We start from the raw sequence: 23,430 nt of genomic DNA on the forward strand, positions 1-23,430 counted from the left end.
TACTTAGTTCCTTGCCTTGAACAATCCTCTTCAAATCTGGCTTGTATTCCGTTGTTCATATGCATGCAAACTTGATGGTGTGGTTTGAGCTGGACATTGAGTCAGAAATGTGAACAGCAGTGGACTAGTCACACAGCCTTGAGGGGCTCCAGTGCTCAGAATGGTGGTGTTCCCGAGTTGGAAGAGTTGTTCAAACCCAGCTTTTCATACGGGTGCTGAGGGATGCTTTTGAAGAATGCTGAGAGAATGCAGGGGGATACATGTGTAAACAAGATCCAACACGTTTGCTCCTCTCCTTGTAAAGTAAATAAATCACATGAAGATAGGAGAATCTCTGGTCATTTTGAAGATGAGAAAAGTGGAAGAATTAACAAAAGGCACTGCAAAAGTATTGGGCATGAACAATAAAACAATTAAAAGGAAAAGAAAGAAACCACTGATGTACTGAGCAACAGACACCAAACAGATCGGCTAAGAAAAACAACAGCAGCTGATGACAGAACGTACTTTGGCTCAACAAACCCAACAACAGTCAGTAACATCAACTTCTAGAGGACAGGGGTGACTGTCTGAACTTAAAGATCACAAATATAGAGGTCATATTGCAAGGAACAACAGTCACTAACATCCTATCAGTCCACATTGTTGGTAACGTGAAAGCTGGAAAACAGAAAAGGTTTGTATGAATGTTTGCCTAATAACCTCCTCACACAGCGTTTACATACATGTTGAGCTTCATGTTGTCTTCAAAAGTCCAAACTGTACAGCAGACTGAACCCCAGCAGGAACAAGCTGCTTGCTCTTATTGTGATGTCACCATTTCTTGTAGTGATTGTTTTTCTGCTTCTGTATGTGTAAGTGAAAGAGAAAAGCAGAAGTAAGTAAAGGTTTTATTAACATACTTGTCTATTGACCCTGCAGTGTGAGAGACTGGGTTATTAAACCTGGTGGGAAAAACTTTTGTAAAACATTCATCCTGAACACGAAGAAATATTTGACAGGAGATTAGACTGAATGGAATGTGGCACTGAGACAAGGGCAAGAGACGACAAGTCAAACAAGGAAGTAAGAGAGTCTTATTTACAGCAGTTAAAGGAGTCGTGACTTTAGCTTTAACTGAACAGGTCATTTATTTATTCTGTAACTGATGACCAGGTAAATGGTATAATATACATCTTTGTTGTGGGACATGATGCCCATATTTAAATTAGATTAGCATGTTTTGTGCGTTCATTAGTATTTTTTATACTTCAAACTCTGTACTATCAGATGACAGTGAGATGAGTTCATTGTGCAAGTGATTTTAACTTTAAGGTGAATTGTTAAACCAAATACAAGGATTTACTCTTACACACCACTTTTATTTGTTTAAACAGAAATGTCTCCATCTTTCTGAGACTCGAAGATGGAGACATTTCTGGTTAAACAAATAAAAGCAGTGTGGAGACAATGTGTCTTGTCACTAACTGAAATCTGGACTAGCTAAATTAAGTTTTTTTAAACGTTTAATCATCTGTCCATTCGCTGATCTTCAGTATGGGATATTTTGTATCTGTATGACAATTAAGACACATAGGCTGGTTAATACATAAATAAATGAATAACTAAATAAATAAATAAAAATAAACAAACTATTGCTGTTCCAAACTATTGCCATCTTCATTTTCATTAATTTTGTACACACTTGCATACAGTCTGTTTACCTTCTCTGCCTTAAAGGCGAGGTGCATGTTGTTTGAGAAATACTTCAGAAAAGTGAGTTGGGCCGGCAAACAAAACAAACCTGTAGCCAATGAGCAGAAAGGGGCGTGTCTTGTCAATATGGGTGGAGAGTGTTCAGTGCACATGTGTGACATTAGCAACTGAAACATTGACATGGTGGATAAAAACATTAAGTGAAGAAAGGCTTACGATAAGGCAAGAAGTAGGACCCGTGTTAATATAGGATCAGCTTTCCAGCGCTGGAGAGAACTGAAGGAGCAGGAAGGAATGGCATATATTCACAGATTGAAGTTTCCTGAGTCAATAACTCCTGAGCTAAACGCTGTTACTACACAAATAACACCTCTTTTCTATCGTAGTAATGTAGAGAGGCAGCTAATATGGTTATGCAAAATGTGCACCTGTGAGGGCGGTCTAAACCTCACGCACGTTTCCATAGCTACGTGCCTAAGTGTTCTTTAGGAAACAGGAACAAAATGAACTAGGCGAATATTTCTGATTCTGGTTCTGATTTTAATACAGACTACGTCAAGGTCGGAAGACTGGTTGTGTTTAACGCGCATGCGCAGAACCGCACACGCAAGAGGACGCATAAAGAGAAAGTTCACTAACAATTTTAATTGTTAACGAAATATGTTTATTTTCGCTCGTGGATTTCTAATGATTGTTTCTAATTACTTAAACGAAGGCGGAGAGCGACAGACCTAAAGACATGACCTCATATATGTCGTACAATCGAACCCATGTTAACCTGGTGAGGGCGCTACTGCTCAGGGTTCACTGCCCTCCTACCCCTCAGCCCACTGCCCTCCTGCCCTTCTGACTCCTTCCCCCCTGCTTTCCTACCCCACTGCCCCTGCACAAAAACATTCTTCCGTCAGCAGCTACTTTGGTGGCTGTCAGAAAACAGGAAATTCATAGCATAGACAAATTTACGTACAATCACAGGTCAAATTTAAGTACTTTTTAACATTTATTCCCCTGTTGACACCATGATTTTATTCCATCTCTGAATTCACAAAGCCTGTGCATTTTTCCCATTTTTGTAAATGAGTAAAATCACTCGGAGGCATGGTGGCTTAGTGGTTAGCACGTTCGCCTCACACCTCCACGGTTGGGGGTTCAATTCCCACCTCCATCTTGTGTGTGTGGAGTTTGCATGTTCTCCCCATCCCTCGGGGGTTTCCTCCAGGTACTCCGGTTTCCTCCCCCGGTCCAAAGACATGCATGGTAGGCTGATTGGCATCTCTGGAAAAATTGTCCGTAGTGTGTGATTGCGAGAGTGAATGAGAGAGTGTGTGTGCCCTGTGATGGGTTGGCACTCCGTACAGGGTGTATCCTGCCTTGATGCCCGATGACGGATGCAAAAATTGTGGGATGACAGATGCAAAAATTTCCTCCTTGCTTTACTTTGCCTGGATGGTTGATCAATACTTACTATGATTGTTAGAAATAACAAATTGTTTATAAAATATAAATTAAACAAAAGTGAAAGAGGATGTTTTACATGACTTTCCCACGTCCATGTCAGTTTAGCTTCTCATTGACCTTCTCAAATCCTGTATAATGGTTTAAGGTGCTGCCTCTTAAACACAAAAATCCTGGTTTTATAATACTTTATTTTATTTCTGGTTCTAACACAATGACTTGTTGATTAACCTATTTCAACTCACACCAGTCTGTCCTCTCTGATCAACAGGGAAATGTACGGAAGCGTATTGCATTCACTTGAGGAAAAAAATTCTACTCTGTTTTTCTGAATTAACGCTCTGTTTTTCTGAATTAACGACTTAATTATCTCAGAATTATGAGATAATTTTTCATGAATAAACATTTTTTTGTAAAGTTTTTTATTTAAAGTAAAATAAAACCGGATTAAACTTGAAAGGCGGGACATGTTTACTTCCATGCAATCCACATTAAGTCGCTAATTCAGAAAAACAGAGCAAAAATTTTTTTCCTGAAAAATTATCTCATAATTTTGAGATAATTAAGTCGTTAATTCAGAGAAAGAGTAGATTTTTTTCCTCAAGTGAACGCAATAAGTAGAAATGTCTGGATTTCAGCAGTCTGAAAAACTCAAACCAGCCAATCTGCCTAAAAATCAGTATTTTGTCATAAAAAAAAAATTTCTTACCTTAATTCACCATTTGAATGGATTTCTCCTATTTCTACTATTTAGAGTTGAATGCAGGATTTTTACATCTATAAGCCCATTTCTGTCTTACATGCAATTTTCCTGTCCAATGCAGAACTAATCATGTTCCCCTCGGCATTCACTAAATTCCAGGGGTTTCGTTACCACGACGTAAAGTGGGCGTGTTTCCGGGGGTCCAATAAAAGGGCCGGCCGGCCAATTTGCTGCCCTAGGCAAGATTTCACCTGGTGCCCCTGGAATCACAGACAATTGTGTTCCGATCATTTTGTTCATAAACGTACACAGAAACAAACTGCACAGCTTTGTCCTGTTTTTCTTTATTTTGAAAATATTTTGGAAACACACTAACTATATAAAAACATTATATTACGGAGACCTTGCTTTCCATGCCTTTCTTACAGCAATAAAATATATATAATAAATATATAAATAAAATACTTCTCAGGTAATAAAATATATATACATATATATTAATAAAATAGGTGAGGACACGGTGAGGACACGGTGACTGAGGTGAGACATCTAGTGTCGGCATGCGGTACTGCAACAACAACACTTTACCCTGTTTATTACTGTTAATAGTTTTCCACTTTCATCAACTAAAAGAAAAAAAAACATGATTTATTGCAGTATATATAATATAATATTATAAACTGTATTGTATAGATCAAGCTACACAAATCTATATGAATGATTAAAGCACAACACTATACAAACTTTTCTCATTTATTATATGGAAACAGATTCAAAAATAATGCTTTACTGAATCAGAAGATTTTCTAGAAATATTCCCTATTACACTACAAATTTTAGTCATTCACAACATATTTAAAACAGACAAAGGGCCCTTTATGTTTTATTTAAGATGTACTTTGAGAATGTATTGAGATCTGTTATTCTGATCTCTCTAATAGTCTACTGACATGATTACTGACTGTCTCAGAAATGTTCTCAGTGTCTGTGGAGCTGCATTCAGTATGAGGATTATACAACTTCAGCTTTCAGTTTTTACTCTTATGTTTTTACACATTTTGTTCCTGTCTGCGCAGATGATTATCTGATTATCAGCAATACACACGTGTGTGTTTGTGTGGGGTTTTATTTTATTTTATTTTCTATTTTTCTAGATCTACTTGTGTGCTGTGGAGCTGCTGAATGTTTCACAGAGAAGTCTGTAAATTTGGGACAAAATGTGACTCTAGAGCATAGGTCACTAACAGGCGGACCGCGGTCCGGGTCCGGACCCAGAAGCTGTCCAATCCAGACCCGGACCTACAGCCAAAACAAAAGGTTCTGATATAAAACTTGACGAAGCGCTTCTATTTTAACCGGCGCAGCTGTTGCAGTCTTTACGGTAAAGGTAATGGAAACGCACATACCAATCAAGTCTGTGCATTCCTGAAGTAAACAGTGCGACTCAACAGTGCAAGACACTCACTCTCACTCACTCATTTTCTACCACTTATCCGAACTATCTCGGGTCACGGGGAGCCTGTGCCGATCTCAGGCGTCATCGAGCATCAAGGCAGGATACACCCTGGACGGAGTGCCAACCCATCACAGGGCACACACACACACTCTCATTCACTCACACAATCACACACTACGGACAATTTTCCAGAGATGCCAATCAACCTACCATGCATGTCTTTGGACCGGGAGAGGAAACCGGAGTACCCGGAGGAAACCCCAGAGGCACGGGGAGAACATGCAAACTCCACACACACAAGGCGGAGGCGGGAATCAAACCCCCAACCCTGGAGGTGTGAGGCGAACGTGCTAACCACTAAGCCACCGTGCTCCCCAGTGCAAGACAGATGAGAAAGAATTAGAGTAAAGTTACACGTGAAAGAAAGATAGTGATACATGTAGAAAGCAAAAGGAGAGAAACAGACGAGTGAGACGGAGAAAGGGAGAGAAACAGACGAGTGAGAAGGAGAAAGGGAGAGAAACAGACGAGTGAGACGGAGAAAGGGAGAGAAACAGACGAGTGAGACGGAGAAAGGGAGAGAAACAGACGAGTGAAACGGAGAAAGGGAGAGAAACAGATGAGTGAAACGGAGAAAGGGAGAGAAACACATGAGTGAGACGGAGAAAGGGAGAGAAACAGACGAGTGAGACGGAGAAAGGGAGAGAAACAGACGAGTGAGACGGAGAAAGGGAGAGAAACAGACGAGTAGGACGGAGAAAGGGAGAGAAACAGACGAGTGAGACGGAGACTGAACTCTGTTCACACTTCCCACTTCACACTAAACCAGTGTGTCTCATATGTACAGAAACTGTGGCACTTATTAAAAGTGACAATGTGAAACGCCATTATGAGACAAAATATAAAGGTTTTGAACAAACATATCCACTCTAATCTGAAGACAGCGTCCCTGAGACAGCTTTCCCAGGTCTGAGGGAAGTCGCCCTATACATCCTGACCATGTTTGGCTCTACATACAATTGCGAGGCAGCTTTCTCTACAATGTACATAATCCAAACTAAATATGGTTCCAGGGTCACTAATGAGCACCTCCACATGTGTATGAGAGCGGCCCTGAGTCCATTCAAGCCCAGGTTTAAAGTCCTGCCAAGCTAGAGCTCAGTTCTCTCACTGAGATATAAAAGGGAAAGTTAAGCACTTTATTTAAACATACACAATTTTCACATTTTATTTATTTTCTCTTATTTTGAAATGTAGCCTTACTTTTATTTATTTAATGAGAGAACGTTATACATATATACAATCATACATATGTTCAGTTCTATGTTACGTGACAATAAATATTATCAAAAAGTTTTTGAATTGTACTGAATTTATTTGATTTGACAGTCAGGTATTGATTGCTTGCAGATGTTGATACAAATACTAGGCTACTTAAATATATATCACACTAACTACTAGAGATGAGCCGGATACTCGGCTGAAACGAGTATCCGGTACGGATAAAGCATTTCTGCCGAGTACGAGTGTTATACGAGTAATACGAGTCAATATCTGTGCTCGGATTGAATGAAAATCATCATTGTGTATCTGATTGTGTCAGCGTTCTGTGATAGGCTAGTCAAAGCGCCCCTCCCCTACACACATACAGATGTATTGTGTTGCTGTGTCTCGCTCTGCTCACTCACAGTCACACACAGAACAGCTCTCTGTCTCTCCCTCAGTCACTCGGGTTCGCGGGTCTTTTCTGTTAACGTTTAGGGTTTCTTCAGCTTTTTACTTCGGGTTGTAACGTTAATAATATCTACTTACTAACCAGTAGAGTTTAGTGTGAAGTGGGAAATGTGAACAGAGTTCAGTCTCCGTCTCACTCGTCTGTTTCTCTCCCTTTCTCCGTCTCACTCGTCTGTTTCTCTCCCTTTCTCCGTCTCACTCGTCTGTTTCTCTCCCTTTCTCCGTCTCACTCGTCTGTTTCTCTCCCTTTCTCCGTCTCACTCGTCTGTTTCTCTCCCTTTCTCCGTTTCACTCATCTGTTTCTCTCGCTTTCTCCGTCTCACTCGTCTGTTTCTCTCCCTTTCTCCGTCTCACTCGTCTGTTTCTCTCCCTTTCTCCTTCTCACTCGTCTGTTTCTCTCTCTTTCTCCGTCTCACTCGTCTGTTTCTCTCCTTTTGCTTTCTACATGTATCACTATCTTTCTTTCACGTGTAACTTTACTCTAATTCTTTATATATATATATGTGTGTGTGTGTGTGTGTGTGTGTGTGTGTGTGTGTGTGTGGCTTTGGTTTCAGGAATTATTTATTGATCAGTTTATAAGGTTTTTCCAAAATAATCAACACCTCTTGACCAATCAGAATCCAAAATCCGGACACACACACACACACACACATATATATACACATATATATATATATATATATATATATATATATATATACATATATATATATATGTATACATATATATATATATGTATATATATATATATATATATATATATATATATATATATATATATATATATATATATATATGTATATATATGTGTGTGTGTGTGTGTGTGTGTGTGTGTGTGTGTGTGTGTGTTTGTGTATCCGGATTTTGGATTCTGATTGGTCAAGAGGTGTTGATTATTTTACATAACAGCAACTCTAACAACAATAAATTTGAAATTTGAATTTTTTTACATTTTTATTTTAACAGAAGGGGGCGCCAATGCAATCGTTTGTGTGATTTATAGTTTAATAAACATTATTTATGTAATTTTCATTCATTTTTCCCATTTATTTAATTTATTAAATTATTATTTATTTTATTCGTTTAATTTATTCGTTAATTTATGAGTGTTGATTTTCCTTTGTTTCCACTGGGAAGGAATTAAATGGCGCACTTTGATGAACTTTTTTTTTTATCACAATTTAACTAAGAACACGTGAAGTCGAAGGATTTTAGTTTATTAACATATTATTAAGAATTTTTGAAAAGTTTTTGGACCAATCAGATTGCAGAATCCCTACATGTCCAAATAAAGTTTTTTTTTTGTTTGTTTGTTTTTTATAAAGGATTTTTCTTTTAGTTTCCTCAAGTGGACTCATTTCACTTTCCACAGTTTTGTTTGTTTACGTTTATATTCCATTTATTATATCATATTTAATACGTAGATCATGTCTTCTACATTGCACGTGTTTATTTTGTACTTTGTCTGCATGAGAACAGAGCAGTGAATGAGGTGAGGTGTGACACAGAACACGTGATACACGTCACACTAGTTCTGCATTGGAAAGGAAAAATGCATGTAAGACAGAAATGGGCTTATAGATGTAAAAATCCTGCATTCAACTCTAAATAGGAGAAATCCATTCAAATGGTGAATTAAGGTAAGAAAGTAAAATGTTTTTTAATGACAAAATACTGATTTTTAGGCAGATGAGATTTTTAGGCTGGTTTGAGTATTTCAGACACTGACATTTCCCTGTTGATGAGAGAGGACAGACTGGTGTGAGCTGGAAAGAAGTTAATCAACAAGTCATGAAGTGTTAGAACCAGAAATAAAATAAAGTAAAATTAAAGCAGGATTTTTGTGTTTAAGAGGCAGGAGACTGCGATTCAGCACATTTTTATTTATTGGAAATTCTCTCTGCACACCACAGAAACCATTATACAGGATTTGAGAAGGTCAATGAGAAGCAAAACTGACATGGACGTGGGAAAATCATGTAAAACATCCTCTTTAACTTCTGTTTAAATTATATTTTATAAACAATTTATTAGTTCTAACAATCATAGCAGGTATTGATCAACCATCCAAAAAAAAGTAAAGCAAGGAGGAAATGTTTGGATCTGACATAACGAGAATTAAAGTTACATTCACAAGGACATTTCCTTTTCATTAGATGCTCCTCTTATATCCATTCCATAACTGCACAAAAGGCAAACTTTAAATACGGTGTTTAAGCTGTGGGACATTCTGAAGTAATCATACGCAAACTTTCTGTGAAGGCAAGTTGGAATGATTCCTCATTGAAGTAACATTCAGCTGGAATTCATGTCAGCAAAGTTTCAGCAGAATCTAGAGTGATTTTACTCATTTACAAAAATAGGACAAATGCACAGGTTTGTGAATTCACTCACTCACTCATTTTCTACCGCTTATCCGAACTACCTCGGGTCACGGGGAGCCTGTGCCTATCTCAGGCGTCATCGGGCATCAAGGCAGGATACACCCTGGACGGAGTGGGCTTTGTGAATTCAGAGATGGAATAAAATCATAGTGTCAACAGGGGAATAAATGCTAAAAGTACTTAAATTTGACCTGTGATTGTACGTAAATTTGTGTATGCTATGTATTTCCTGTTTTCTGACAGCTACCAAAATGTCCTTGTGAATAAAAAACTTCCTTTTTAATACAATTTAATTAAATGAGAGATTTTAATCATTTTATTGGCTAAAGTGACTAAACTGAGTTCAGGTGGATCCTGTTTGCTTTAACGAACCTGCGAAGACTTTAGAACTTAACTGGTGTTCACCTGTAAAATTCAACTCACTGAACATCACCTGGTTGAGAGACTCTAACAGGTAGATTAGGAGAAACTGATAGAATTCACATGTGCAAAGCTTGTAGAGAAATACACAAGAGCACTTGAAGCTCTCACTGCTGCTGTCATGAATGATGCACCTGCCGCATCCCCCGAGCGGCACCAGAGGGAACGTTTGCCTGAATACTAACTACTTCCGCACTACACTTCCCATAACCACCCGGGACTGATGCCGCCACCTGGTTCCAATCACTCACTTACTCACTATTTAAAGGAACTTGAACTTGACCTCGGCGCGAAGTCTCGACTTGCTCCAGACTGTCATTCTGAGCGTTTTCTGTCCATTTATGATTCCCTGTGTTTTGATCTGTTTCTGTACCTTTGTTTCCAATTGTTTGCTGCCTGCCTTGACCTTCTGCCTGTTATTCTCGACCCTGTCTTTGCTTTGCCTACGTTATTGTCTCTGCCATTGTTTGACCCTGCCTGTTGTGATTACGAGAGTGTATAATAAAACTGCAAATGGTCCTCAGCCTCACAACCCAGCCCAGCGGCACGCGAGACAACACCCCCGGCGTCTGCACTTGCTCCCCCGTGCGCTGCTCTCCCGGACGCTAATCCGTGGCTGGCTTTCCTGGAGGAGTTCAACGGTGACCCAGCGAAATGTCGTGGCTTCCTGATGCAGTGCTCACTCTTCATGATGCAACAATCTTTCCTCTACCCCTCTGACGCCAGCCAAATAGCGTTTGTCTGCACCCTTCTCACAGGGAGAGCGCTAGAGTGGGCTACTGCGATATGGGGAGAGGATGGCACCACGCTCCCCTCCTTCCAGCACTTCCTGACTCAATTCCGCAGCGTGTTCGAGCATCCCGCCGGAAGAGAGAGCGCAGAGGAGCGCCTCTTGAGCATGGCTCAAGGAGACCGTACTGCCTCGGATTACGCTCTCGAGTTTCGTACCCTCGTGGCACAAGCGGGCTGGGAGGAGAGACCACTCAAGCTTCTCTACCGCAGGGGATTGAACCATGAGCTGCAGGCTGAACTCGCCTGCCGCAATGAGGGGAGAGATTTGTCGGCTTTTGTGGAGCTGTCAATCCAGGTGGACAACCTGATGAGAACCCGACGGCCGCCCTCGCGCATCCCGTCATGTGAGAATGCCGCATCCATGCAGCTCGGAGATACGCACCTCACACCCAAGGAGAGAGCGCACTGCGTCCGTCAGCAGCTCTGACTGTACTGTGGGAGGCCCGGACACCTGCTACCATCCTGTCCCACCAGACCACGCAGTAGACGAGACACCCTGGTGATTTTGAAAGTGTTCACTCCCTGATCGCAGAACTGTGCTCAATTTGATGTACAATTAAAGGTTCAGGGAGAGGAGTTGAGTCTGGTGGCACTCATCAACTCCGGCGCTTCAGGAAATTTCATCTCGGAGGAGTTCGCGAAAGCTAATGCCATCCCACTGACTAGGTGCACCTCACCCTTGGCAGTGGAGGCGATAGACGGGCGACCGCTTGGAAAGGGACGAATTCAGTTCACCACTGAGGAGATAGAGCTGCGAGTGGGCCTGTCTCATAGTGAAACCATTCGCTTTCTCGTGCTCACCTCTCCACATCACCCACTGATTTTGGGTCTGCCGTGGCTGCAGCTCCACAACCCTGGAATCTCCTGGAGGGATCATCAGATTATCTCCTGGGACAAAACCTGCACTCAGCATCTCCAACCCTCCAAGGCACCGTTCCAGATTAACTCTGCCATCGCCACGCCTGACTCTCCGGCCATTTCCGGCCTGCCAGCCAAGTATAACGATCTCGCAGAGGCCTTTAACAAGGTCAAAGCCACAGAGTTACCGCCTCATCGACCCAGTGATTGTTGCATTGAGCTCCTGCCCAAAGCCACTCCACCCAAGGGCAGGATCTTCCCGCTATCACAACCCGAAACCGAAGCCATGAATAAATTCATTGAGGAGTTAAAGAAGGGATTTATTCGGCACTCAGTATCACCTGCATCGTCAGGCTTCTTCTTTGTGAAGAAAAAGGACGTAGGGCTCCATCCTTGCATTGATTATCGGGCTCTTAATGAACTGACCGTTACGTTTCGTTATCCACTCCCACTCATTCCGTCAGCTCTCAAACAACTGCACAAGGCCTGATACTTTACTAAACTGGACCTGTGCAACGCTTACAACCTTATTCGCATTAGAGAGGGAGACGAGTGGAAAACTGCTTTCTCCACCCAGTCAGGCCACTACGAATATTTGGTCATGCCGTTCGGCCTTGCGAACAATCCATCAGTATTCCAATCATTCATCAACGATGTGTTCCGGGACATGATGGATCGCTGGGTGATCGTGTATATTGACGTTGGAAGAACACATACAGCACGTATGAGCTGTACTTAAGTGGCTGATCCAACATCGACTCTATGCTAAAGCAGAGAAGTGCGAGTTCCACAAGACATCCACGTCTTTCCTGGGCTACATTATCTCCGCGGGAGGTGTCGCCATGGACGATGCCAAGGTGCAAGCGGTGCTAAAATGGTCATGACCCCAGACCATCAAAGAGCTACAGCGGTTCCTCGGGTTCGTGAACTTCTACGCAACGGGCAATGTTCATTACGCGCTTTTGCTTCACAGTAACCTACAGACTTGGGTCTTAGAACACTAAGGCCGACACACTCTCCCGCCTAAACAATGAGCCCGACCAAGATCCACCTGCTGGACCCATCATCCCCGGGACTCAGATAGTTGCTCCCATTCAATGGGATATTATGACTGAGATCTCTCAAGACAATGCGGTGGCCCCGCCTCCTGTCGACTGTCTGCCCACCGAGATCTATGTGCCCGAGAACTTCCGCTCTGCTCTCGTAGACCTCATGCACGCCTCTCGAAGCTCCGGCCACCCGGCATCTCAGCCACAACTCGGCTCGCGCAAAATAAGTTCTGGTGGCCCTCACTATTCGATAAAGTAAGGGATTTCGTGAGAAACTGCGCTGTGTGTAACACCTCCAAAGCTTAGCGTCAGCTCCCAGACGGTTTTCTACAGCCTTTACCTGTCCCATTACATCCCTGGTCCCACATAGTGATTGATTTCATCACCGATCTGCAGAAGTCCAATAACTACACCGTAATCCTCACTGTAGTGGACCGATTTTCAAAGGCATGTCGCCTAATACCTCTGCCCAAACTGCCCACCGCGTTCGAAATGGCGGAGACTCTTTGTAACTACGTGTTCCGCTTCAACGGCCTCCCTGAAGACATCGTCTCCGACAGAAGCCCACAGTTCACACCCCGAGTTTGGGCCGTCTTCTTTAAGCAACTAAACGTCAACGTTAGTCTCACTTCCGGATAGCACCCACAAGCCAAAGGCCAGACCGAATGCATGAATCGGAGCTCATCCTCTTCCTCCGCGCATATTGTTCAAACAATCAAGCTGACTGGAGCAGGTACCTCATGTGGGCGGAATACACGCAGAACTCCCTCACTAAGCCTGCCACCGGCATTACGCCGTTTCAATGCGTCCTAGGGTATCAACCACCTCTCTTCCTGTGGCCCGCAAGCCCTCGGATCTGCCAGCCGTGGATGATTGGTTCCGCAGGAGCGAGGAGATCTGGAGCGATGCTCATCACCAGCTTCGGAGGGCCATCAGAAAGCAAAAGCTCCAGGCCGACAAGCACCGCAGACCACATCCAGATTATCAGCTGGGGCAGTGGGTGTGGCTCTCGACTCGTGACATCCGTTTGCGCCTGCCCTGCAGAAAACTCAGCTCCAGGTACATGGGCCCGTTCAGGATCATAAAATGGATAAACCCGGTGTCCTACCACTTGGCATTGCCCGCGTCGTACTGCATCTCTCCGACGTTCCATGTCTCGCTCCGTAAACCCGCCAGTGGTCCGAGAGGAGAACGAGAGGGGCCTGCCAAACCATCTGTGCCACCGCCCCTGTTGGCCCTCCTGGGTAGGGGCGAGGGACATCCTGGATCCGTCGCTCACCGCCGAGTTCCCCCAACAGCATCCGGATAAACCGGCCCCCCTCCCTCGGGGAAGACCCTGGCGCCGTTCGCATCCTCGCTTCGGGAGCCGCTCCCGGAGGGGCTCTGTCATGAATGACACACACTACTTCCGCACTACACTTCTCATAACCACCCGGGACTGATTACGCCACCACCTGGTTCCAATCACTCACTTCCTATTTAAAGGAACTTGAACTTGACCTTGGCGTGAAGTCTTGACTTGCACCGGCCTGTCATTCTGAGCGTTTTCTGTCCGTTTATGATTCCCTGTGTTTGGATCTGTTTCTGTACCTTTGTTTCCGATTGTTTGCCACCTGCCCTGACCTTCTGCCTGTTATTCTCGACCCTGTCTTTGCTTTGCCTACGTTATTGTCTCTGCCGTTGTTTGACCCGGCCTGTTGTGATTACGAGAGTGTGTAATAAAACTGCAAATGGATCCTCAGCCTCACAACGCCTCATTATAGCTACTGAAAGTGTTTCTGTACAGCAGGGGTGGTTCTAGGCCTTTTTTAGGGTGTCTCCAGCCCCACTGTCTGTGAGCTCAGCCACCCTAAAACTAAAAGAATAATTTTTACTTTCATAAATAAACAATAAAAATTACGTTAAATGTAGGACATGTCGTCGATAGGAAAGAAAATTATTTATTAGGCAGGGTCAATCCAAGAGCGATTTTTTTTTACTTTGCTTTTACGCGTGTGCGTTGTAGTCTTTCAAAAGTGCATCATCAGCTGTCTGCTTTATTTGAACGGAGAAGCTCAGGCACGCACAGCCAGAGCTGGAGACGTTTATCTATAACGTTAATCGGCTGAAAGCTGCAAAGACGGCAACCAAAAGCAGTGAAATTTCACTATTCTTATTTCGAGTTGATAGCACAAACGAAATATTAATGCAAACAATCCATTCAATACATTTATTGATTATCTTCGTCTTGTGAATATTTTTTTTATTAATGACTGCATTCATTGGACACACTGTTTGTAGAAAATGCACACATGCATGAACTGATTTGATTCAAGACTGCCATCATTACATCATGCATAAAATTTTGGTGTCCCCTTTTGCCATTATAAATAATACCATAACTTTTTGGCTTACATATAATATATAATATAAAACTCTTCTTGTTTTAAATTCTCACTGAGGGCTAAAACCCCCTAAAGATGAAATCCTAGAACCGCCCCTGCTATACAGTATTACATAAAGTGTGTGAACAGTAAAGGAGACACTCTAGGGCACCCCCACTGCTCCCCGGGCGCCGCAGCATAAGTGGCTGCCCACTGCTCCAGGTGTGTGTTCACTGCTGTGTGTGTGTTCACTGCTGTGTGTGTGCACTTTGGATAGGTTAAATGCAGAGAATGAAGTCTGAGTATGGGTCACCGTACTTAGCTGTATGTCACGTCACTTCTAGCCCTTGTCTCAGTGCCATATTCCATTCAGTCTATAGTAATGTATGCTGTGTGTCGTATGTGTACAAATCTGTTAATCCTTCTTCATGTTCAGGATCACTGTTTTTCCCACCATATATATATATATACAGTATAGTGATGGTACAAGATGCTGAGAAAATTGTCCTGTCTCATCCCCCGATCTTATATTCACCACATCAGGTAAAACAGGTCCTTCAGAACTTACAAACTCAACACATGATGGCACAAAGGAGGTCAGGTTATGAAACTATCTTATGTTCAACCAGTAATCTAGAAATCAAAGCCACCTCCTCATTAGATACGTTAGGTCACGCTCTTGCACATCTACATAGAACTCAGGATGCCACACTGCATGACACTCCGCAATTTTATGTCTGCACAGGCAGCTGAACCTTTCACTCTAACTCGTGTGCGAGTTTCACGGTGTTACACATTGTGCCCGAAGAGGGGTATGGGAAGATATGAATAAACTGAATAAACTGATAATTAGCGTAGCTAATTTAAATGGTACAATAGACTCAATCTTATCTAGATGTCTGACCTGCGCTCAAAATAATCCTACTAAAAGCGCAGCTAAACATGAAAATCTTCCAATACCAACAGCACCATTTTCTGAATGGCAAATTGATTTTACACACATGCCACCACAAGGGCCTTTCAAATATCTCCTGGTAATGGTAAATAAGTTCTCAAGGTGGGTAGGGGCTTTCCCCTGCCAGCTAGAAAATTCCAAAATCCATTTATCGCCACACAAAATTTTTTTTTGGTTGCCCGTTTCCCACGCCTTGGAAGAAGGGTAAGCCAGCTATAGGTACAACTAATCTGGATGTGCACATCGCTGAGTATTCTGCTGCCCTGACAGACACATTGTCAAAACATTATGAACAAATTTCAGCAGCTATATAGTACCTGTCATTTCTAAGGCACCGACCCACCCCTTGTAAGTGGGAGATACGGTAAACCTAAACCACTGGGTGAATGTAAATATGATGGGCCAGTGGAAATAGTCGCGATTACGCGCACAGGTTTATTAAGTGATCTTTTTCCACAGTGGATCCATGCTATCAGAATTAAGAGATGTCCTCCTGGAGTTGATTCTGCTGTGAATGTATAAAAGTGTACTCTGTGTGTCATCATTTTCTTTGTGTTACAGAGATACAGCCCTCTAAATTCCCCATGGGTTTTCTAGAAGGTGCCTTCAAACTCTCGGCTCTTCGGACATCATCCACGCTGTAGAAGGTGCCAGGAAAGGCTAAAGAGAACTGAACAACAACCTCTCATTGAGCACAGGACACAGAACCAGTGACCAGTATGGTTGTCATCGTCCTCATCTTGATCATCTGCCTTGGGACAGGGTTACCCATCCAAGCGCATCCTCATGACAACACCTTCTGGCAATTCGCCAACTGGACGGCCAGGCAACATACTAATGGGTCCCGTCTATCTCTATGCTGATTCCTGTACTCTGTATTTTGGTTTTACTGTGTCTCTGTGGCCCTTGTATTCTTCAGTGTCTTCAATCAATGTTACATCGTATGATTTCTGGGTATCAACCTGCCCCCAGAGCACCAGATTATTATCCTATTCCTACGCAAGGTAGATAAGCGATGTATGTATTTAGTATCTGAGAAGTGACTGAGGGCCAATAAGACTTTTATCTTATATCTCAAAGTTCATAAGACCGCTGCTTATGACTATGGGCAGACATTTGTAACCATTCCGGGACAATTTGTGTTTTCGTCGTAGAGGGACGTGTACACCAAGTACTCACTTTTATCACTGCTACATCAAAGTGTGCAACTCAGTTTATCATGGATAAAAGAGGGGAATACACACACACTCTCTCTCTCTTTCATACACACATACACATACAGATACCTTGACCTTAGCATAACCTCCTCTCCCTGGTACTGGATCTGCTACAATACACTTTGTATGAAAGCAGTTATGGAAAAAAATGATACTGAGGGAAATAATAACACCTCCTGCACTGCTTGCTCATCCGGACATCTTATATCTGCCAAGACGGAAATACATTCATCGTGGCTCTCGGCGGAACTTCTGGTATAATAAATCCAGTGAAATAAAGTCGCTATGGTCAGCTGTTCGACGCCCACGAAGGAACGCCGGTCGCCGCGCCGGTCAGCGTGTGCTGGCAAACCCGGCTAACTCGGCTAACTGCAGACCAAGCAACAACAACACTGTGAGTTTCGGTCTTCTTAACATCCGCTCACTTACGAGTAAGGGGCATCTTGTGCAGGATCTCCTTGCAAATCGCAAGATTGATTTTCTCTTTTTAACCGAAACATGGCAGCAACAAAATGACTTTATTGCACTCAATGACGCCATTCCGCCAGGGTTTGTTTACATCTCTCAACCACGTGACTCTGGTCGAGGAGGCGGTCTGGCGATAATCTACCGTGAGAAGTGGAGACTGATGTCTTTGAATGTTTCTGCCTCCCACTCATTTGAGGCTGCTGTTTGTCAGCTCTCTGGATCTACTCCAACTATTATCAGTACTGTATATCGACCACCAAAGTTCAACAAGGATTTTATCCCTGACTTTGCTGCTTTTTTGAATCAAATAACTACACTCTCACCAAATATAATTCTTGTGGGGGATTTCAATATTCACATGGATGATGTTCACAACAATCTTACTAAAGAATTTACATCTTGTCTGGATAGCTTCGGACTGCAGCAGCATGTGAATTTTCCCACGCATTCTAAAGGACATACTTTGGATTTAATCTGTTGTTCAGGTGTCTCTCCAGACAACCTTAATGCAGACTTTTTTCCATGTACTGATCATCTGTTACTGTCTTTTAATGTTAATCTTCCACTTTTCAAATCGAAATCTGTATGCATGATATCATTTCGAAAAATCAAGGACATTAATTTGGACAGCTTGTCTTTAAGCATTGCAAGTCTTCCTAAGGCTGACAGCTGTTCCACTCCAGATAACTTGGTCTCTCATTATAATGATAGTCTCCATAATTTGCTTAATATTTTTGCCCCACTTAAGACTAGGACTGTTTCATTTGCTGTTACTGCACCCTGGTTCACTCCTTTTCTCAGGCAATTAAAAGCAAAAGGACGACGGCTTGAGAGACTTTTTAGAAGAACTGGCCTTACTGTGCACAAGGAAATGTATTCAGAACATATGTCTTACTATAAAGAAACTATTGCCAAAGCTAAATCTACATACTATTCTGGCTTAATTGGTTCTAATGAAGGGAATTCAAGGGTTCTTTTTTCTTTATTGAAAAATTTTACAACACCCCCCGATTCACTTCCCTCTCATTTGTATTCATCTGATTTTTGCAATACTTTAGCTTCATTCTTTACTTCAAAAATTGAAGACATTCATCATCAACTTATGGCCACTCCTGTTTCTACTCCATGTGTCTCAGTTTTACCTGTTCCTACACAACTGTTCTCTGAGTTTATTCTACCCTCAATTGATGACATCTTAAAACTTATTCATCAATCTAAATCTTCAACTTGTGTTCTTGATCCTATACCAACTGTCCTTGTTAAGGCTACTGCTTCCTCTCTGTCCCCTTTTATCATGGGTATTATTTATTCTTCCCTTACCACTGGAGTTGTTCCTTCTATTTTCAAAACAGCTGCTGTAACTCCAATTCTAAAGAAACCAGGATTGGATACCAACAACCTTAATAATTTTCGTCCTATTTCTAATCTTCCTTTTATTTCTAAAATTTTGGAAAAAGTTGTTGCTGCTCAACTTCATATTCATTTGTCTGGCAACAATCTATATGAACAATTTCAATCTGGTTTTCGCCCATTTCATAGCACTGAAACGGCTCTATTGAAAATTACAAATGATTTGCTTATAGCAGCTGATTCTGGCTTACTATCCATCCTCCTACTCCTTGATCTGAGTGCAGCTTTTGATACAATTTCCCACAATATTCTTTTAGACAGGCTTTCCACTATTGGCATCACCAACACACCTCTGAAATGGTTTCATTCATATCTCTCTGATCGCACACAGTTAGTTCAACTAAAATCATTCACCTCTTCGACAGTTTCCGTTACCTCTGGTGTACCCCAGGGCTCCGTCCTGGGCCCTTTGCTATTTATTACTTACCTTTTACCCCTTGGACATATTTTTCATAAGCATCAGGTCAAGTTTCATTGCTATGCCGATGACACCCAGCTCTACCTTTCCACAAAACCACATTCCAAACTCCCTCCATCTGCTCTTACTGATTGTCTCATTGACATAAAATATGGTTTTCAGCAAATTTTCTTAAACTAAATAGTAATAAAACAGAATTTCTCATTATAGGCACAAAATCTGTGCTTAACAAATTCTCAAATTTTCTTATTTCCATTGATGAATCTCTCATAGCTCCCTCATCTCAGGTTAAGAGTCTTGGTGTCATCTTTGATAGTACCCTTTCTTTCACCTCTCATGTAAATAATGTTACTCGGGCTGCATACTTTCACCTTCGAAATATCAATAGGCTCCGCTCCTTTCTCACGATCCAATCAACCACCACTCTTGTTCACAGTCTAGTAACCTCCCGGCTTGACTACTGTAATTCCCTTCTTATTGGGCTTCCTCACAAAACCCTTCATAAGCTGCAAAATTCTTCTGCCCGCATTATCACTCGTACTTCCTCTATCCATCATATTACACCTGTTCTGGAACAGCTTCATTGGCTTCCCATTATTTTTCGTATTAAGTATAAAATTCTTCTTCTAACATTTAAAGCTATCCACAATCTTGCACCTTCATATCTTCTTGATCTTCTTCATACTCCAAAACAAACTCGTACTCTTAGATCTTCTTCTTCCACTCATTTCATTGTTCCCTCTGTCCGTCTTGTAACTATGGGGAATAGAGCTTTCAGTTACTCTGCACCTCAGCTCTGGAACTCACTTCCATCTGAACTCCGTAATATTGTTTCTCTTTCATTATTCAAATCTCAGCTTAAAACTCATCTGCTTACAGTTTTGAATCCTGTCCAGGCGGCAGACGGTAGAGAAATAATTCCTTACAATAATGATGATTTAAGACGCACAGGAAATGGAGTGAATTTAAAAAGAATACTCACAATAATCATTGAGATTCATGAGACGATATAAATAAAGGGGTTTTCTGTGGTCTTGAACATCATCTATTGTTATAACACTGGGTTACCACTAGAGGAGCTGAGGGATTATTAGTGTGTGAGTGTGTGTGTGTGTGTGTGTGTGTGTGTGTGTGTGTGTGTGTGTGATAAACCTGCTTCCATTTCCAAAATGATAAAGCCACAGATTAGATAGAATCAGCTCTGATTACTGACTGTCTCTCAGAGATGTTCTCAGTGTCTGTGGAGCTCCACATGTTCTATTCATTTCCACATGGACTTCCCTTGGATTCCTCTCACCTAATAAAACATAACAGTGTGTGGACTGTTGTCATAAAAATAACCCCTATTATGAATGTATGTGCAAATGATGCACTGATAGGGACATGTCCACAAATGGAAGGTCAATTCCAGTTTATACTTCATACTGGATCCATTATAGTCCCTTCAGATCCCTGACCAGATAAGACATGTTTTACAAATGACTGAAAAATGTAACAAATAACTTCTGTAAAATCTCCTATTTTTGTACACAGATTAAATAAACATTCTTTCTAAAGTGTGGAGGAGATTTTAGAAAAAAACAAAGAATGCGGTCTGAGGACGTCCTCTCTCTCTGTCCTGTCCTAACAAAAAGCGTTTCCTGACGAAGCAGAGCGACAGAGTGTCGAGAGATTGTGTCGAGCGTTCAGCATGAGGATCATACAACTTCTGCTCTGTAAGCTAAGTTTTTACTCTATGTTTTTCCACATTTTGTTCCTGTCTGCGCAGATGATTGTCTGATTATCAGCAATACACAGGTGTGTGTTTGTGTGGGGGTTTATTTTATTTTATTTTTTATTTTTACAGATCTACTTGTGTGCTGTGGAGCTGCTGAATGTTTCACAGAGAAGTTTATAGATTTGGGACAAAATGTGACTCTAAAGTGTGAAGTGGCTGTGAAAGACGTGAACTGGTTCCTGATGAAGGCGTCAGAACCTCCAGTGTTTATATTACGCTCTTTCTCCAGTTTTTGCCTGACAGCACAATGCATTAACACAACCGTCAACAAGAGATTCTCACTGCAGTATAACAACAGTTTATTTATACACAATATCAGTACTAAGGAATTAGGAGTCTATCGTTGTATTCATACTCCTACTGATTCACCTCCAAACATCAGCCGTGGAATCAGACTTTACATCCAGAGTCACTCAGCTGGTGAGTTTATTAAAAAATAATTTACTGCAATTTCATTAAAGTGACTTTAATCAGACAATGTCCAATGTTACACAATATGTTGTAGATAAACAGTTTGTTTAATCTGTTATTTTAAAAGTGATTCCAGGAAATCAGACCACGATCAGAGAAGATGAACAGATGCAGAATCAGATGGACAAGGAACCTAAAGTGATCTGTTTCTCACAACCTCTCTTTGTATCAGTAATAATGAACTGCGCTCTGGCTCTTGTGGTTACAGGTGGGTTTTATTTACAGTATATTCTGCTAATAACTGAGAATGTATTGAGATCTGTTATTCTGATCCCTCTAATAGTCTACTGACCTTAACTGAGACGACTAAAATGTACATACTCTAATAGACTCCATTATGGATGAAGCCATATTTTATTAATTGCAATTTTGTGATGTTTTTATTTAGTTATAACACAGTTACAGTGTTAGTTAAAATAAACCTTTTAGATGGAGTAATATTTGATTACTTTTGTGCCTAAATAAAGTTAAAAACAAGGTTATATTATTCTGTTAAATAAGTTTTAAACTACAGACTACATACACTGTACATGACATTCAAAACTAGTCATGCATTACGTCATCGATGATATCATCTATATCATTCATTTTTAATAGTTATTGACACACAGACTTCATTTAATGTGTTAATTCTGTATTTTTCTGTTAGTTTTTACGGTTGTGTGCTGCAGAAGATCTCCAAAAACCCAAACACAACCTCCTGGTTTACATCAGCAACAGGACAACATCAACCCTGTGGTATGTGTCTTTGTTTGTTTTTTAAAACAACACACAAAATATCTCAAAATTTGATTCTCAAAACTTAATAATCCTTGATCAGAAGCCAGTGTAAAAGAACAAATTCACGGCAGCTCAGTGATTCACAGGTAAAGTTCTACTACTGTCTCTGATCTCTCTGTTCTTCCTCTTTAAACTTCTCCCATTTAGTGTCGTGTTTATGAGGATAAATACATATAAAGTGCAGGTTTTTTCCCTGAGCTCTTGATGCATTTACGATTTAAATGATGACATCCTGATGTCTTTTGTGTGCTTCTGTAGAAAAGTTTCACACAGGTGCTGAAGGACGACATTTTCACTGTGGTAGAGTTTACACAGTTTCCTCTTAAGGCCTAAACACAGGGCTGTGGTCAAGACCTGCACACACACCATCAGCATCAGGCAGCCTGTGAGAGATACACGTTCTGCTTACGTGCTTGTCTTCTGCGGTGAAATTGCCTCTGATGTGCTTTTTTTAGACAAACTGAACTCAAAGTTAATATTCAGTTATTCAGGCTGATTTAACACATTGTGAACCATTAGTATGGAAGATTGATTTAATGTCTAAAGCTGTAATAAAATACTCTTGTCTCCCCATGAATTGTATTCCTTCTGCTCAAAGATGATGATGATGATTTAAGAATCACAATAATCATTGAGATTCATGAGACGATATAAACAAAGGGGTTTTCTGTGGTCTTGAACATCATCTATTGTTATAACACTGGGATACCACTAGAGGAGCTGAGGGATTATTAGTGTGTGTGTGTGTGTGTGTGTGTGTGTGTGTGTGTGTGTGTGTGTGTGTGTGAGATAAACCTGCTTCCATTTCCAAAATAATAAAGCCACAGATTAGAATCAGCTCTGATTACTGACTGTCTCTCAGAGATGTTCTTAGTGTCTGTTGAGCTGCACATGTTCTCCTCATGTCCACATTCAAGATTCAAAGCGTTTTTTTGTCATATACCCAGTGAGGAAAACAGGTTTCCCTGAGCAATGAAATTCTTACTTTGCCGTCCACAAAGAATGCCAGGATTGTACATACA

The 23,430-nt window shown here is 41.5% G+C and overlaps 2 protein-coding genes and 1 long non-coding RNA gene across 6 annotated transcripts in view; 1 reads left to right on the top strand and 2 right to left on the bottom strand.

The window, feature by feature from the left end:
- Positions 1-421: 421 nt before the first annotated feature.
- LOC132839060 (uncharacterized) lies at positions 422-4,168 on the bottom strand. Its single transcript, XR_009647695.1, has 2 exons — positions 3,860-4,168; positions 422-846 (listed from the first exon to the last, which is right to left on the bottom strand). It is a non-coding gene; the product is annotated as an uncharacterized LOC132839060 (long non-coding RNA).
- Positions 4,169-8,538: 4,370 nt separating this feature from the next.
- LOC132839052 (uncharacterized) lies at positions 8,539-22,985 on the top strand. Of its 3 annotated transcripts, none has more exons than XM_060859799.1 (7): positions 8,539-8,686; positions 16,429-16,871; positions 20,914-21,095; positions 21,227-21,577; positions 21,696-21,836; positions 22,278-22,366; positions 22,667-22,985. In XM_060859799.1, exons 3-7 carry the CDS (start codon positions 21,071-21,073, stop codon positions 22,739-22,741), a joined length of 681 nt encoding a protein of 226 aa, XP_060715782.1. In that variant the 5' UTR covers positions 8,539-8,686; positions 16,429-16,871; positions 20,914-21,070; the 3' UTR covers positions 22,742-22,985. The 3 variants fall into 3 exon arrangements, with proteins under 3 accessions (XP_060715782.1, XP_060715784.1, XP_060715783.1); XM_060859801.1 differs by having other exon boundaries at positions 21,705-21,836; XM_060859800.1 differs by having other exon boundaries at positions 16,429-16,708.
- LOC132839053 (myelin-oligodendrocyte glycoprotein-like) overlaps positions 22,673-23,430 on the bottom strand; it is a 30,235-nt gene continuing 29,477 nt past the window's right edge. Inside the window, exon 12 of one of the 2 annotated variants that reach the window (XR_009647690.1) lies at positions 22,673-22,791. The gene's annotated coding sequence lies outside the window, so the exon portion shown is untranslated. The remainder of the gene's footprint in view (positions 22,792-23,430) is intronic. The other variant, XR_009647691.1, reaches the window with a different exon arrangement.

The sequence above is a fragment of the Tachysurus vachellii genome, chromosome 23 (assembly GCF_030014155.1).
Source record: "Tachysurus vachellii isolate PV-2020 chromosome 23, HZAU_Pvac_v1, whole genome shotgun sequence".
NCBI classification, from domain to species: domain Eukaryota; kingdom Metazoa; phylum Chordata; class Actinopteri; order Siluriformes; family Bagridae; genus Tachysurus; species Tachysurus vachellii.

What these genes read in the sequence shown, in the direction of transcription:
- LOC132839052 (XM_060859799.1), top strand. Translation starts at nt 21,071, where the DNA reads ATGAGGATCATACAACTTCTGCTCT. An exon ending in CATCCAGAGTCACTCAGCTG is followed by an intron (nt 21,578 to 21,695) that starts GTGAGTTTATTA and finishes TTATTTTAAAAG; the next exon opens with TGATTCCAGGAAATCAGACC. An exon ending in AGGACAACATCAACCCTGTG is followed by an intron (nt 22,367 to 22,666) that starts GTATGTGTCTTT and finishes GTGCTTCTGTAG; the next exon opens with AAAAGTTTCACACAGGTGCT.